Source organism: Otolemur garnettii, unplaced genomic scaffold (genome assembly GCF_000181295.1).
Source record: "Otolemur garnettii isolate 467f Iridium unplaced genomic scaffold, OtoGar3 scaffold00140, whole genome shotgun sequence".
Lineage (NCBI taxonomy): Eukaryota > Metazoa > Chordata > Mammalia > Primates > Galagidae > Otolemur > Otolemur garnettii.
Window position 1 is genome coordinate 2,987,859 of NW_003852535.1, and position 15,355 is coordinate 3,003,213.

The 15,355-nt window shown below is 35.8% G+C and overlaps 1 protein-coding gene across 1 annotated transcript in view; it reads left to right on the plus strand.

Annotated features, from left to right (window-relative positions):
• The window catches only part of LOC100965979 (solute carrier family 22 member 24-like), a 44,900-nt gene that overhangs the window by 15,792 nt on the left and 13,753 nt on the right, over positions 1 to 15,355 (plus strand). The window contains exons 5-6 of the mRNA XM_003798692.1: positions 5,681 to 5,804; positions 9,138 to 9,253. Of these exons, the coding sequence (XP_003798740.1) occupies positions 5,681 to 5,804; positions 9,138 to 9,253 (240 nt within the window). The remainder of the gene's footprint in view (positions 1 to 5,680; positions 5,805 to 9,137; positions 9,254 to 15,355) is intronic.

A 15,355-nucleotide genomic window follows, 5' to 3' on the forward strand; every position in this document is an offset into this window, starting at 1 on the left:
ATATATAAAGGCTACCAATTTATGAGTGTTGATTTTGTAACCTGAGATGCTGCTGTATTCCTTGATCACTTCTAAGAGTTTTTTAGTAGAATCCCTGGTATTTTCCAGGTATACAATCATATTGTCTGTGAAAACTGAAAGTTTAATGTCTTCTGATCCTATGTGGATACCCTTGATTACCTTTTCTTCCCTAACTGTGATGGCTAAAACTTCCATTACAATGTTAAAGAGCAATGGAGACAATGGGCAACCTTGCCTGGTTCCAGATCTGAGTGGAAATGATTTCAATTTCATTCCATTCAGTATGATATTGGCCATGGGTTTGCTAAAGATGGCCTCTATCAATTTGAGAAGTGTCCCTTCTATGCCAATTTTCATAAGTGTTCTGATCATGAAGGGATGCTGGATGTTATCAAAAGCTTTTTCTGCATCAATTGAGAGAATCATATGGTCTTTGCTTTTTAATTTGTTTATGTGATGAATTATGTTTATAGATTTATGTATGTTGAACCAGCCTTGAGATCTTGGGATAAAACCCACTTGGTCGTGGTGTATAATTTGTTTGATGTGTTGCTGGATTCTGTTTGTTAGGATTTTGTTGAATATTTTCACATCAATATTCATTAATGATATTGGTCTGTAATTTTCTTTCTTTGTTGAGTCTTTTCCTGGTTTGGGGATCAAAGTGATGTTTGCTTCATAGAATGTGTTGGGTAGTATTCCTACTTTTTCTATATTTTGGAAAAGGTTAAGTAGTATAGGTACTAGTTCCTCTTTAAAGGTTTGGTAGAATTCTGACGTGAAGCCATCTGCTCCTGGGCTTTTCTTTTTAGGGAGATTTTGATAGTTGATGCTATTTTAGAACTTGATATAGGCCTATTCAACTTTTCCACTTGATTCTGGGTAAGTCTTCATGGTTCATCCTATAAGGGTACATGTGAATCTCTCTAACTGTAGAATATAAATGTTTCAACACAATAACTAAGAAAAAGACATGAAGGCTATGTTAACCAGTTGGATGAAAGTATTTCAAATTGTATATAGAAACAGTGCACTGTACCCCATGATACTATTAATGTACACAGCTATAATTTAATAATAATAAAAAATAAATGAACTCTCAGCCCCAGAACACCCACCCTAAAGAGGGGTCAGCTCCACTGCTGCCCCCCAGAACTCCTTCCAGACCAATGAAGAAGCAAGGAAGGCAGGTGCTCTCATAATCACTGTGACTGAGTGCTATGTATTCCCCCAACATTCCACTCTGGATCTGGGCAGAGCAGGCATTCACCAACCTTTTACATCTGCTGCTATAGACTAACCAAATCCATTGTGCTGTTGTTACCAGCTGAGTAGCACCAGAGCAGCTGTCACAGATCCACCTGGGTAGAATGAGAGCCCCAGCCACTACAACTCCTCTGTAGGGCATAGCAAACCTCCCAGATCTCACCTAGCCACTACAGCTGAAGAAGCAAATTCACAACTGGCTACTGTCCTGTGCCATTGTGCAGGCACTTTACAAGGCCTCATACCTCTCCAGGCATTTCTCAAGGTCTTGCAAACTGGACAGGCACCCACCAACGTTGCATGACACACCCCACCTCCAGTGTAGTCCTGTGACATACTGAGGCACTAGTGAATGTCCCATGAATCACCTTGACATCAGATGAAATATGAAAATGCACTCAGGCACCCCAAAAGGCCCCCCATTTGAATGCCCTTAATATCCATTTTTTGTTTAATTTCATTGGCTAGAATTTCCAGCAGTATGTTGAAAAGTACTGGCAATGGTGGACATCCTTGTCTGTTTCCACTTCTGAGTGGCAGTGCTTTCCAGTTTTACTTGTCTGTTTCCACTTCTGAGTGGCAGTGCTTTCCAGTTTTACTCCATTTAATATGATATCTGCTGTGGGTTTGTTATAGATGGCTTATATCAATTTAAGAAATGCCCCATCTGTGCTAATTTTCTTAAGTGTTCTTATGAGAAAAGGATACTCATAGGAATTTGTTGAATTTTGTTGAAGGCTTTTTCTGCATCTATTGCGAGAATCATATGGTTCTTGCTTTTGCTTCTATTAATGTGGTGAATTATATTTATGGGTTTGTGTTTGTTGAAACAGCCAGCATTCCTAGGATAAAGCCTTACCTGATCATGATGTACAATTTTTAAAATGTGTATCCGTGTTCTATTTGCAAGGATTTTATTAGTAGTTTTGTGTCTATATTCATTAATAATATTGGTCTGTAGTTTTTGTTGTTGTTGTTGTATCTTTTTCTGGTTTTGGTACGAGGTGACATTTGCTTTATAGAAGTAATTAGGGAGGGTTGCTTCCTTCCCAGTGTTTTGGAATAACTTTTTCAATATAGGTACAAGCTCTTCTTTGATGGCTTGGTAGAATTCTAGTGTAAAACCCCATTGGTTTTACAGGACTTTTTTTTGTTGGAAGATTTTTTTATTATGGTTGCAATTTTGGTACTTGATATTGGTCTGTTCAGAGTTGTAATTTTTTTTTCTGGTCAAGTCTAGGGAGATGGTTTGATTCCAGGTATTGATCCATTTCCTCCATAATTTCAAATTTCTGGGCATAGAGTGTTTTGTAGTAATCAGTGATGATCTTTTGTATCTCTGTGGTATATGTTTTTATTTCTGATTAAGATTATTAGAGATCTTACTTTTCTGTTGTTAGTTAATATGGCCAAAGTTTTATTGATTTTATTTACCTTTTCAAGTAACCAACTACTTTTTGTTAATTCTCTGAATATGTCTTTTGTTCTCAGTTTCATTTAATTCTGATCTAATTTTGTTTATTTCTTTTTTTCTGCTAGGTTTAGGTTTGGATTTCTCTTCCATGTAAAGTTCCTTGTGGTATTCATTAGGCTGTGGATTTCTGCTCTTTTTGTTTTTTGGATACGATCATTTAAATTGATCAATTTCCCTTAGTACTGCTATTGCAGTATCCCACAATTTTTATAGCTTGTTCCTTCAATGTCATTTTCTTTCAGGAATCTACTGATTTCCTTCTTTATCTCCTTCTTGACCCAGGTGTTATTCAGCATAAGGTTGTTTAGTTTCCACATTTTGTGTGGGGATGAAGGTTTTTGTTGGAATTGAATTCTTTTTGTATTCCATCATGGTTCAAAAATATGTGAGGTATAACTTCTATTATTTTACATTTTTTCAGAGTTGAATTGTGTCCTAGGAAATTATCAATGACACATGAGCTGATGAGAAGAATATATACTCAATATTTTGGGGGTGGAATGTTCTATATATATCTGTTAAACTCATTTATTCTAGATTCATGTTTAAGTTTGTCATTGGTTTACTTAGTTTTTGCTTGGAGGATATGTCCAGTTCTGTAAGTGGGATATTGAAATCCCTGGCTATTATGGTTTTGCAGGATATCATATTGTTCAAACTGGTTGGGGATTCTTTTACATATCTGGGAACACTTAAGTTGGGTACATAGATACTTAGGATTGAAATGTCTTCCTACTGTATTGTTCCCTAGTCTAGTATATAATGTCCATCTTTGCCGTTGTTTATTTTTGTTGCTTTAAAGTCCAATGTATCTGCAAATAGGACTGCAATTTTTGCTTTCTTATGGTTTCCATTTACCTGAATTATTGTTTTCCAACCCTTTACCTTCAGTCTTGTTTTGTCCTTGGAAGTTAGATGTGCTTCCCAAAGACAAATGTACTTGGCTTTTGTCTTTTTATTCAGCCAGCCATCCTGTGGCTCTTCAGTGAGAAATCCAAGCCATTGTCATTTAACGAGAAAACTGATTAGTATGGTGAAGTTCAGCTGATCTTGTTTTGTGGAGGTCTATTGCTTAGTTTTATCACTTGGACTGTTATGGAAGCGGGGCTTTGACCTTTAATTTCCAAATGTCTTTACTTTGGTGGTGGTCTGTTATAATGGTTTTGTATAGTACAGTTCTTAGTACTTCTTTCAGAGCTGGTCTTGTGGCAAATTTCCACAATGTTTGCTTGTCCCTAAGAGATTTTATTTCTCCATAAAATATGAAACTTAGTTTATCAGGATACAGAATCCTGGACTGAAAGTTGCTTTGTTTAAGATTAAAGATGAGTGCCTACTCCCTTCTGGCTTCATTTCCTCTGCCATTGTGTATTTTTTAAAGATTGTTTTGGCTATTTGTGGTCTCTTGAGATTCCATATGAATTTAGGGTGAGTGTTTCAGAAAAAAGTCAGAATCTTCAAAGAGATTGGATGTGTAGATTGCTTTGAATACTTAATATTAAGATGTCAATATTAAGTCTTTCAATCCAGAAATGTAAAATATGCTTCTATTTGTTTTTAAATTCTTTGATTCTTTCATTGATGCTTTGTAACTTTAATTCTACCAGTTTACAAACTCCTTGGTTAAGTTAATTTATAAGTATTTTATTCTCATTTATACTATTATAAATAAACTTACTTCTGTAATTTTTCTTTTCAGACTGTTTAATGTTAGTACATAGAGATGCAACTGATTTTTGCACAATGAATTTATGTTCTGCTACTTTGCCAAATTCATTTGTTAGTGGTAGAATGTTTAGAATTCCTTCCATATGTATTCATAATATCTGCAAATAGAAATAATTTTACTGCTTTCTTTTCAAGGTAGATATCTTTTATTTTCCTGGACTAATCACTCTGGCAAGAATTTCCCATATGATGTTGAGTAGAAGAAATGAAGGGACTTATTCCTGATCTCAGAGTAAAAGCTATCAGTATATTTTATCACTGAGTATTGGGTTTACTGTGAATTTTCAAATATAATATTTATTATTTTGAGGTAGTTTTCTTGTATTTCTAGTTTTTGAGTGTTTTTAATCATAAAAAGATGTTAAATTTGCTTTTTCTGATCATCTTTTTGATCATCTTCTTGATCATATAAGGTTTTTTATTTATAATGTTAATGTGGTATATTGTAGTGATGAATTTTTGTGTTTTGAAACATTATTACAATCAGCAGTGAATGCCACCAGAGTATGGTATATGATTCCATCAATATGCCACAGAATTGGTTTGTTATTGTTTCCTTGTGGATTTTTCCATCAAAGTTTATAAGGAATATGGTTTTATAATTTTCTTATTGTCTTTTTATCTGGCTTTTTTTTCAGAGTGATACTGACCTCATAAAATGTCACAAAAGGTCACATTGTAAATAATACCATTTTTAAAATGAAGTATTTAGTGTGGAAAAATCCATAAAAAACAGAAAGTAGATAAATGGTTACTATGAACTGGGAGAAGGAAGCAATGGAGGGTGGAGGCTGTGGAACTTTTTTGCAGTGATGAAAATATTCTGGGATTAGGTAGTGGCGATATCTGAAAAACTTTGTGATTATGTTAAAATCACTAAATTGTACCCATTAAAGAAAGGTTAATTTTATGGTATATAGATTATATATGAATAACTAAAAGTAGGGATGTAGGTGAATGACTTATATATTCATTATTCTCATTTTATTATAAATACTTTATAAACACTTATTGAAGGCCACATAGATGCTTCCCCTTAGGAGTCCAATGGGGGAAGATGACTTGGTCAGAAACAACTCTATTGCAATTTATAAAGTCTGCATTAAATGATTGGGGAAAGGAAACTCAGGTTATAGGTCATCTGATAAATAAACAATTATTTACTGTACTTGCATTGTTTTCTTTTATTAGGTGGATGGTGGAGTCTGCCCGGTGGCTGATTATCAATAATCAGCTAGATGAGGGCTTAAAGGAACTTAGAAGAGTTGCACACATAAATGGAAAAATGGTTTCTGGAGAAATCCTGACCACTGAGGTGATCTGGAAAGGGGAGTTGGTTATGAGCATGAAATGAAGACATGACATTACAGTCACACTAGTCTAGGTTCCTGGGGAAACTGCACTTCCAGAATTAGAATTCTCTGAGTGGGGCCTTCTATTTCTGTCCTGGTTCCCCATTGATTCATCACTGGAGTTGGGAAGGTATTGAAAAAAATAATAATTCCTTTTGTGTTTTGCAAGGATTTGGGCATAGATATTATAGATATACACATAATTCAGTTTCATGCACTTCTGAACATATTCATTGGTGAAAGTGCACATAATTATTGGAATAAATTGGTCATCAGGTTTTCATGCTCTTATCCTAGCATGCAGTGGAAAGAAATCAACAAATAATTCATTTCTCAGTATTTCACTAACTATGGTCCTTTTAAGGGAAATAAGAAAGACAATAATGGAAATAAAACTTAACCATGCACAAGATAGATTTAAAAGTTTGATCTTAATTTTATGCAAAGATTCAACAATTCACTAAATATTTATTGAGAATAAAATGTCAGTGATAATCTCTTCTACACAATGTGGATATGATGTGGCAGTAAATTGGATAAATGTCCTTTTGGGGGGGCAATTATATTGTTCTCATTAGAGGGCACTAATATTGTGAGTAGGAAAACTTCTCAGATTTTCTTTTTTGAAGTTTCCCTCCACTTGACTAGAAGTCAGATACTGACGTGGTTCATTTACATTCTCTCCCTCCATTGTTTAAAAATACTTATACACTACTATGTGCCAGTCTAGGGATAGATATTAATAAGAGAATAAGTCAGATATTCTGCCCTCAAGGAACATACATTGTACTATGGAATATAAAAATTAAAAGACCATTATAATACAGATTTGGTTCTACGACAAGGGTATATGCAGAATATTTTTGAGAGAACACAGAGAAGTATCCATTCTAGCTTTAATGAGCCAGAAAAGGATTAGGGTTTAGCTGGTAAAAAAGAGAAGAAAGCCTTTTCAGGCTTCACAGGAACTGGTTACTGAAGGCATTACTGATAGATGGCTCATGTCAGCTAAGAAGGAGCAAATGCCCTATAGAAGAAAATTTTAATAAAGGAAAACACACGGCTTCTACCTTGTGGCCCCAGAGAGTCCATCCCTCTGACTTGTTGAATAAATGACACATGCCCAGTGTGCAAAAAAGTATTATTTCATTAGAGAATATGCTCAGCATCTATAATCTTACATTAAAATGAGGTTTGAGTGTGGATGAGACTACTTGTGTATAGTTCTCTAACTACAGCACCTGCTATTTTTAGCTGTATGAAATTGAAGAGTCAAGATACCTGTTCCCAATACATCCAACATGCAATGGGGATGCAGAAGTGGAATAATTATTTAGTCATTCCTGTTCAAAAGTGGGGAGATGTGAGGTACAAGGAGTTCAGAGCAATTAAAAAACCCAGCCAGGCAAGTGTTAGGAAGATATCAGGGCATGGAAAAGGAAAGGAATTTTGGTCCCAGTTTTAGCATTCTGCCTTCTGGATCTAACCTCTGAATTGTCTTTACTCTCTCATGAAAGATAGAAGATGTTTGCAGTTGAATAAGATTCTCAGCCATATTTTACCAGTAGCATTTTGGGGAATGCATAGTTTTTCTCAATTCAGTGTTTTCTCTGATAAAGATTTCCTTAAAACATTGCAGACTCCTGTGAATGTCACTGTGGTTTAGCCATTTGTTACAGTAGCTCTGTATGGCAAGTACTAACATTAGAATGAGTTATCCATTGCTGTAGAACAAATTACCCCCAAATAGCATGGAATACAACAGGAATTTGTGCCAGATTTCATGGGTTCCCTGCTTGAAGGTCTATCTACATTTGCAGTCAAGGTATTTATTGCTACTTTGATATCGGCTGAAGTCTCAAGCTCACTCACACAGTTGTTAGAAAGATAAAGTTTCCCTCAGATGTTTGGAATAAGGACTCATTTGCCGTCACATGGATCTCTCCAACATGAAAGAGGTTCTCTTTAAAGGGTACATCTATCTAGAGCAGGCATCCAGCAAGTTGGGTGTCAGTATCTTTATAATCTACCCAAGGAAGGCAAAATTCATCGCTTTTGTGGTATTTTATTTATTGGCAGCAAGTCACTATATCTTACCCATACTCAAGAAGAAGAGATCATGCACAAGGAACACTAACTTTTAACAGGGAGAAGTGATCTATTCATTCAGCCCAAGTAGTACAGAGAATGTGGAGATTCAAAATGATCGAATGCATCAATTCAGATATTCCCATCCCATAAGTTCTATTTCCTTTCAGTCAGGGCAATGAACTTAGCAAAGGAGACCAAACAAGGTTCAGACTTTTGAGGTACTCTTAAAATTAAGTCCTGGTGTTTATCTTCAGTTTTCTATCCTCCACATGTGGGAGATGAGGATACCTTTATAGGAAGCTCCTTATGTGCACCCTCTGGATTTCACAATTCACTTTGTATTCATAGTCGACCACCACCAGTCCTCTTGTTATCTTTCTTTACAATACCCATCCAATTCCAAAGTCTTTTTTTTTTTTGCAGTTTTTGGCTGGGGCTGGGTTTGAACCTGCCACCTGCGGCATATGGGGCCGGCGCCCGACTCCTTTGAGCCACAGGTGCCGCCCCCAGTCTTTTTAATTATTATTTTTCTTGAAGCCTTTACAATCTTGAGATCTTATATACGCATTTTTATAACACCATCAGTAAAATTTTTAATACTTAATCACAACTACATGCTCTAATGCATGTCAGTTATGAGGTATTCATTGGACGATCGAGTTCCAAATCTCATCGTGACATCAAATTCTTTTCCTGCAGCAATGGTTGAAACTCCAGTTCCTCAGGAACTGGGAAATCAAAGATTTGCGTGTAAGAGCTTCATTGAAGAGTGTCGCAGCGGTTCTCAACCTGTGGGTCGTGATTCCTTTGTAACAATGAAAATACACTGAGGCATTAGGAAGGTTGAGAACCACTGGTTTACAGGAACATCATCTCTTAGGAGTAAGAGTATAGGATTAGACAAAAAATAAATTAATAAAAGTCAAAATGCCATGCATTTACAACAGAGGCCCCAGAAGATCTTGCAGGAAACTCTGAACCTGGGATTGCCCCACAGAATTTCTCCGACTTGCAGCAAGGAAGCCTGGTTTTCAAATTCCTGAAATTGCCAAATATTAAATAAGGACAAGAATGTCATATTCCCAACTAGACAGAAATTTCCTTGAAGATAGTGTACAGTATGTCCAGCTCATCCTCTTGTAGTTAGCACTAAGCCTGGAAATGTGTTGACTTTTCCTAAATGCTTGTTATTTTTGTTGTTGAAGTTTCTGAGATCCACCATGCAGGAGGAGTTGGATAGCATCCAGATCAAAGCATCCATTTCATTCTTGTTCCGTGCACCTAAACTGAGAATGAGAGTCCTCTACATGTCTCTTGTGAAGTAAGTTTTATTTGCTGATGATTAATTTTAAAATATTCATAATGTAAATCCATTCCTTCTTTAAAAAAATGTACAGTCCATTGTGGAGGGATGATTAACACATAAGAGAACAACAAATGATATCAAAGTGTTTCTTTAAGTGCCACATTTTAGGATACCCTAATAATATCTGAAGACTCAATGGGACTTAATTACAAATACAATCGTGTTTATTTGGATTAATTACAAACCTACAAAATGATGTACCCATTACCCAGACAAGCGCCTTTTAGCATTCCTGAATTATTTCTTGTGTCTCCCCCAAGTTTATTCTTGTCCAAAAGTACCAGCTATTCTTACCCTCATGCCCACAGATTACATTTGCCTGTTCTTAAATTTTGTATAAATTGATTATATACCTTTTATATATAAGAAATTCACAAATTTTGTTTTGTATAGCTGTAATTTTTTTTTGAGTGTAGGTCATTTTCCTTTATGTGAATATACCAAAATTTATTTATCTAGTATTTCTCATGACTATGGATTGCTTACATGGAGACAATTATGAATTCCCGGGTTTAAGGCATGAGTATGTATCTTCTCTATAGTAGCTTACCAAACAATATTCCAAAATGGTTGTACAGTTATACACTCCCATTATCAAGTATAAGAGTTTTGGTCATTTCATACTGGCACATATTAGCACAATCTGTATGTACTAATAGAAAGAGATATAAATTTTCATTTTCCTGATGACTGATGATGCAGACTTTCCTGTCTTGACTGGACTTTGCCCATTTCTACTGTCACTTCTTTATTCATGTCTTATTTATATAACGCTTGGTGTTGTGTTTTGATGAACTATTTCTCAATTTTCATGAAGTTTACCAATCAGTATTTTCTTTTATGACTAGTGCTTCTGGTATCCTACTTCAGAAATCTTTGCTACACCATATGTATAAACATATTTTCTTGTTTTCTTCTTAAACATTTATTCATCTATCATGTTGTGTTGTCAATGACCTATGTCAAATTAATTTTTTGCAGAGGATTTGAGATTGGGGTCAAGGTTTATGTTTTTCAGATGCATTGTCAATTTGCTCACCACCAGATAGTGAAAAGGCCATAGTTTCCCTATTTGGTTTCAGAGGTAATGTTATTAACCAGCTAACTGTATATGAGTATATATACTTTTGAACTTTCTGTTCTCTTTATATCTATTTTTGCCTTAAATGTTTTAGTTGTTTAAGAGAAAATCTATGTAGGTCTGAAAATTTGGGGTAAAAATAGTTAATAATATGTTCAGTTTCTTTTTTTTTTGAGACAGAGTCTCAAGCTGTCACCCTGGGTAAAGTACTGTGGCATCACAGCTTACAGCAACCTCAAACTCTTGGGCTTAAGTGATCCTCTTGCCTCAGCCTCCCAAGTAGCTGGGACTACAGGCACCTGCCACAATGCCTGGCTATTTTTTTGGTTATAGTTGTTATTGTTGTTTAGCAGGCCCAGACTGGATTCGAACCCACCAGCTCTGGTGTATGTGGCTGGCGCCCTAGCTGTTGAGCTACAGGCGCTGAGCCATATTTACATATTTTTATGGATTTGTCTTGCTAGAAGTTTCTGAAATTCAATAATCTTTTCAAAGAAATAACTTTATATACATTGTTGCATTCTTTATATTTTACTGATTTCTGGTCTTTATTATTTCTTTTGTTTCAATTTACTCCAGTTTCTGTGTGTATACGGGTGTGTGTTGTGTGTCTTTCAGGCAAAAGAGCTTAATTCACTTCTTTTCAAGCTATGATCTTTTGTGATGAATAATTGTAAGTATGAAGGAAGTATAAAGTTCCCTGTTAGCATTGACAGACTTGTATCCTATATACTTAAATAAATTTTATTATGTATATTTAAGGCATATAACATGATGTTCTGAGGTACATTAAAAGATAAATAGTTATTATAGTAAAACAAATGCACATATCCATCAACCCATACAGTTAACCATTCCCATGTGGTTTGAGGTGCTGTATCTTAGGTCTAAATCAGTTCAAAATAATTTCTAATTTATGATTTGGATCCTGTATGATTCGTTGGTTTATTATAAATATTCTTGTTCATTTCTAAATACCTGTGGACAATCTAGTTATTATATTTTGCCATGTATAATGCAAAAATTTTTGCCCCCATTTTTGAGGGAATAATAAGAATGTATATTATATGTTGGTGGTACTAATTCCATCACCATATAAATGCTTTTCATTCTTTTATTTATTTTTATGTGTTAAAAGTGTAACTTTAGAAAGCAAGAACAATATCTGTATCAAAATAATACCCTGGAATATGGTAATTGGTTTTGTTGAACTTACAGTGAGCTTCCAATGAAAGCATTTTCAGCCAACAAAGAGAAATAGGTTTCTCTTCATACACTTCAGGTGAGAGCTAGCAATCTAGCTGATATTTTAACAAAAATTATTAGAAAATCCCTCAGAAAATGTTTTGACATTTAAGCTAATAGCAATTAAATATACCCCACAAACTTTAAGCTAATAGCAATTAAGTAGCTAAAAAGTATGGCAACATGCAGAGGGCTCCTCCTTGTGAGGGAGTCAGGTGGCGCCGAGGAATTGCCCTGGCAGTTCCACCTGCTGCTGCCCCGGTTTTTCTTCTCCAAGTGCCACCACTTCAGCGGCCCTGAAGGGCCACCGAAAGGCCCTGTCGCCCTCCTCTCTGTATATGATGTCCCCCCACTTCCTCTACGCCCTTTTTGTTTTCATGGAAAGCAAAGCAGCATCTTGGTAGTGATGCTATCCTCCTGCCAGCCAATCTTGGCTGCAAGTCTTTAGTAAGACCACTGCACTTACTCTGTGCACATGTAGGCTCTTCAATTAGTTCCAGTTTAATAGCAAATGTATGTGCTGTTTGTTTTTCCACTTTGAGGGATACTTCATATGAAGATCTTCTTCGTTTTGGGGATACTTCAGAAGGATAATTGTCTCCAGTTTCATTCCAATTTCTGAAAAAGGCGTTCATTAGTTTATTCCTTCTTATGGATGAGTAGTGCTCTGTGGTACACAGATACCACATTTTGTTAATCTATCATGAATTGATTTGTACTTGGATTGATTTAAAATCTTTGCAATTGTGAAATGTTGGGATAAATATTCCAATGCATGAGTATTTTGAATAAAATTACTTCTTTTCCTTTGGATGGATATCCAGTATTGGGATTGGTGGAGTGAATGGTAGGTCTACTTTTAGTTCTTTGAGTAATTTTTATACTGTTTTGCATGAAGGTGTAAGAATTTGGAGTCCTAGAAGTATTCCCTTCTCTCTGCATTCATATCAGCATCAGTTGTTTTTGAACTTCTTAATAAAAGCCATCCTAACAGGGGTTCAGTGATGTCTCATTGTGTTTTAATTTGCATTACTCTAATTAGTGGCATTGAGCATTTTTAATGTATTTGTTGGCAATTTGTTACCTTCTATTTGAAAAGCCCATTTTTCTGTCTTTTGCCCCTCTATTAATGGAGTTGTTTTTTTTTCTTGCTGATTTACTTGAGTTTTTTTGTAGATTTTGGATATTTGTTCTTTATTAGATGAATAGTTTGTGAATATTTTCTCCCCTTGTATGGGTTGTCTATTTGCTTTGTTGATTATTTCTTTAGCTGTGCAGAAGCGTTTTAGTTTAATCAAATCTCATTTTATTTTTTTTTTGTAGCTGTGATTGCCACTGGGATCTTAGTCATAAATTCTTTGTCTGGGCCAATATCTGGAAATATTAAGAATAATTCCCACATTTTCCTTTTCTTTTCTTTTCTTTCTTTCTTTCTTTTTTTTTTTTTTTTGAGACAGTCTTACTATGTCACCCTTGGTAGAGTGCTGTGGCATAACAGCTCACAGCAACCTCAAACTCCTCGGCTCAAGCAATTCTTTTGCCTCAGCCTCTCAAATAGTTGGGACTACATGCATCCACCACAATGCCCAGCTATTTTTTGGTTGCAGTTGTCACTGTTGTTTAGCTGGCCGAGGGTGGGCTCAAACCCACCAGCTTTGGTGTATGTGGCTAGAGCCCTACTCACTGAACTACAGGCACTGAGCCTAATTCCCACATTTTCCTCTAGAATTCTTATGGTTTCATAACTTATATTTAAGTTTTAATCCATTTTGTATTAATTTTTGTGATTGGTGAGAAGTAGGGGTCCTGTTTCATTCTTCTGCATGTGGCTATTCAATTTTCTCAGCATATTTGTTGAATAGGGCTTCATTTTCACAGTGTATATTGTTTTCTGCTTTGTTGAAGATGTGTAAGCATAGGTGGATGGGCTTATGTTCTGTTTCGTTGTTCTATGTCTCTGCTTTTGTTCCAATAGGATGCTCTTTTGGTTACTACGGTCTTACAGTTTAGTTGAAGTTTGGTAATGTTATGCCTCCAGATTTCTTTCTTTTGGTTAGGATTGCTTTTGCTATTCAGGCTCTTTTCTGGTTCCAAACAGAGCATAGAATTAGTTTTTCCAGATCTGTGAAATATGACATTGGTATTTTGATGGGGGATTTCATTGAATCTGTCACTCACTTTGAGTAGTATGGACATTGAACAATGTTGATTCTATACTTCAATGAGTAGGTTATGTTTTCTTATTTGTTTGTGTCCTCTGTGATTTCTTTTTTTTTAAAGTCAAAATTTATGGGTTTTTTTTTTTTTGTTCTAGCTTTATTTATATAGTATGTTTTTTTGTTGTTATTGTTGTTGTTGCAGTTGGGGATTCATTGAGGATACAAAGAACCAGTTTACATTGATTGCATTTGTTAGGTAAAGTCCTCTTGTAATTGTGTCCCACCCCCAAAAAGTGTGTCACACACTGAGACCCCACCCCTCCCTCCTTCCTTCTCTTGGCTCTTCCTTTCTCTCATGCCCCTCCCTCCTTCTCTCTCTCTCTCTGCTCTCCCCTTCCCCCACCCCCCACCATGTACTAGGTCATTAATTGTCCTCATATCAAAATTAAGTACATAGGATTTATGCTTCTCCATTCTTGTGATGCTTTACTAAGAATAATGTGTTCCACTTCTATCCAGGTTAATACAAAGGATGTAAAGTCTTCATCTCTTTAATGGCTGAATAGTATTCCATGATATACATATACCACAGCTTGTTAATCCATTCATGGATTGGTGGGCATTTAGGCAGTTTCCACATTTTGGCGATTGTAAATTGAGCTGCAATAAACAGTCTAGTGCAAGTGTCCTTATGGTAAAAGAATTTTTTTCCTTCTGGGTAGATGCCCAGTAATGGGATTGCAGGATCAAATGGGAGGTCTAGCTTGAGTTCTTTGAGGGTTCTCTATACTTCCTTCCTAAATGGGTGTATTAGTTTGAAATCCCACCAGCAGTGTAAAAGGGTTCCCTTCTTTCCACATCCATGCCAGCATCTGCAGTTTTGAGATTTTGTGATGTGGGCCATTCTCGCTGGGGTTAGATGATATCTCAGGGTGGTTTGGATTTGCATTTCTCTCATAATTAGTGATGATGAACATTTTTTCATGTTTACTAGCTAATCTGTTTTCTTTAGAGAAGGTTCTATTCATGTCTCTTGCCCATTGATATATGGGATTGTTGGCTTTTTTCATGTGGATTAATTTGAGTTCTCTATAGGTCCTAATTATCAAGCTTTTGTCTGATTCAAAATATGCAAATATCCTTTCCCATTGTGTAGGTTGTCTATTTGCTTTGGTTGTTGTCTCCTTAGCTGTACTGAAGCTTTTCAGTTTAGTTAAGTCGCATTTATTTATTTTCATTGATGTTGCAATTGCCATGGAAGTCTTCTTCATGAAGTCTTTCCCCAGGCGGATATCTTCAAGTGTTTTTCCTATGCTTTCTTGGAGGATTTTTATCATTTTATACCTTAAATTTAGGTCTTTTATCCATCTCGAATCAATTTTTGTGGGTGGAGAAAGGTGTGGGTCCAGTTTCATTTTTGTATATGTGATTATCCAGTTATCCCAGCACCATTTATTTAATTTTTTTTAGAGACAAAGTCTCACTTTGTTGCCCTTGGTAGAGTGCTGTGACATCAGAGCTCACAGCAACCTCCAGCTCTTGGGCTTAGGTGATTCTCTTGCTTTAGCTTCC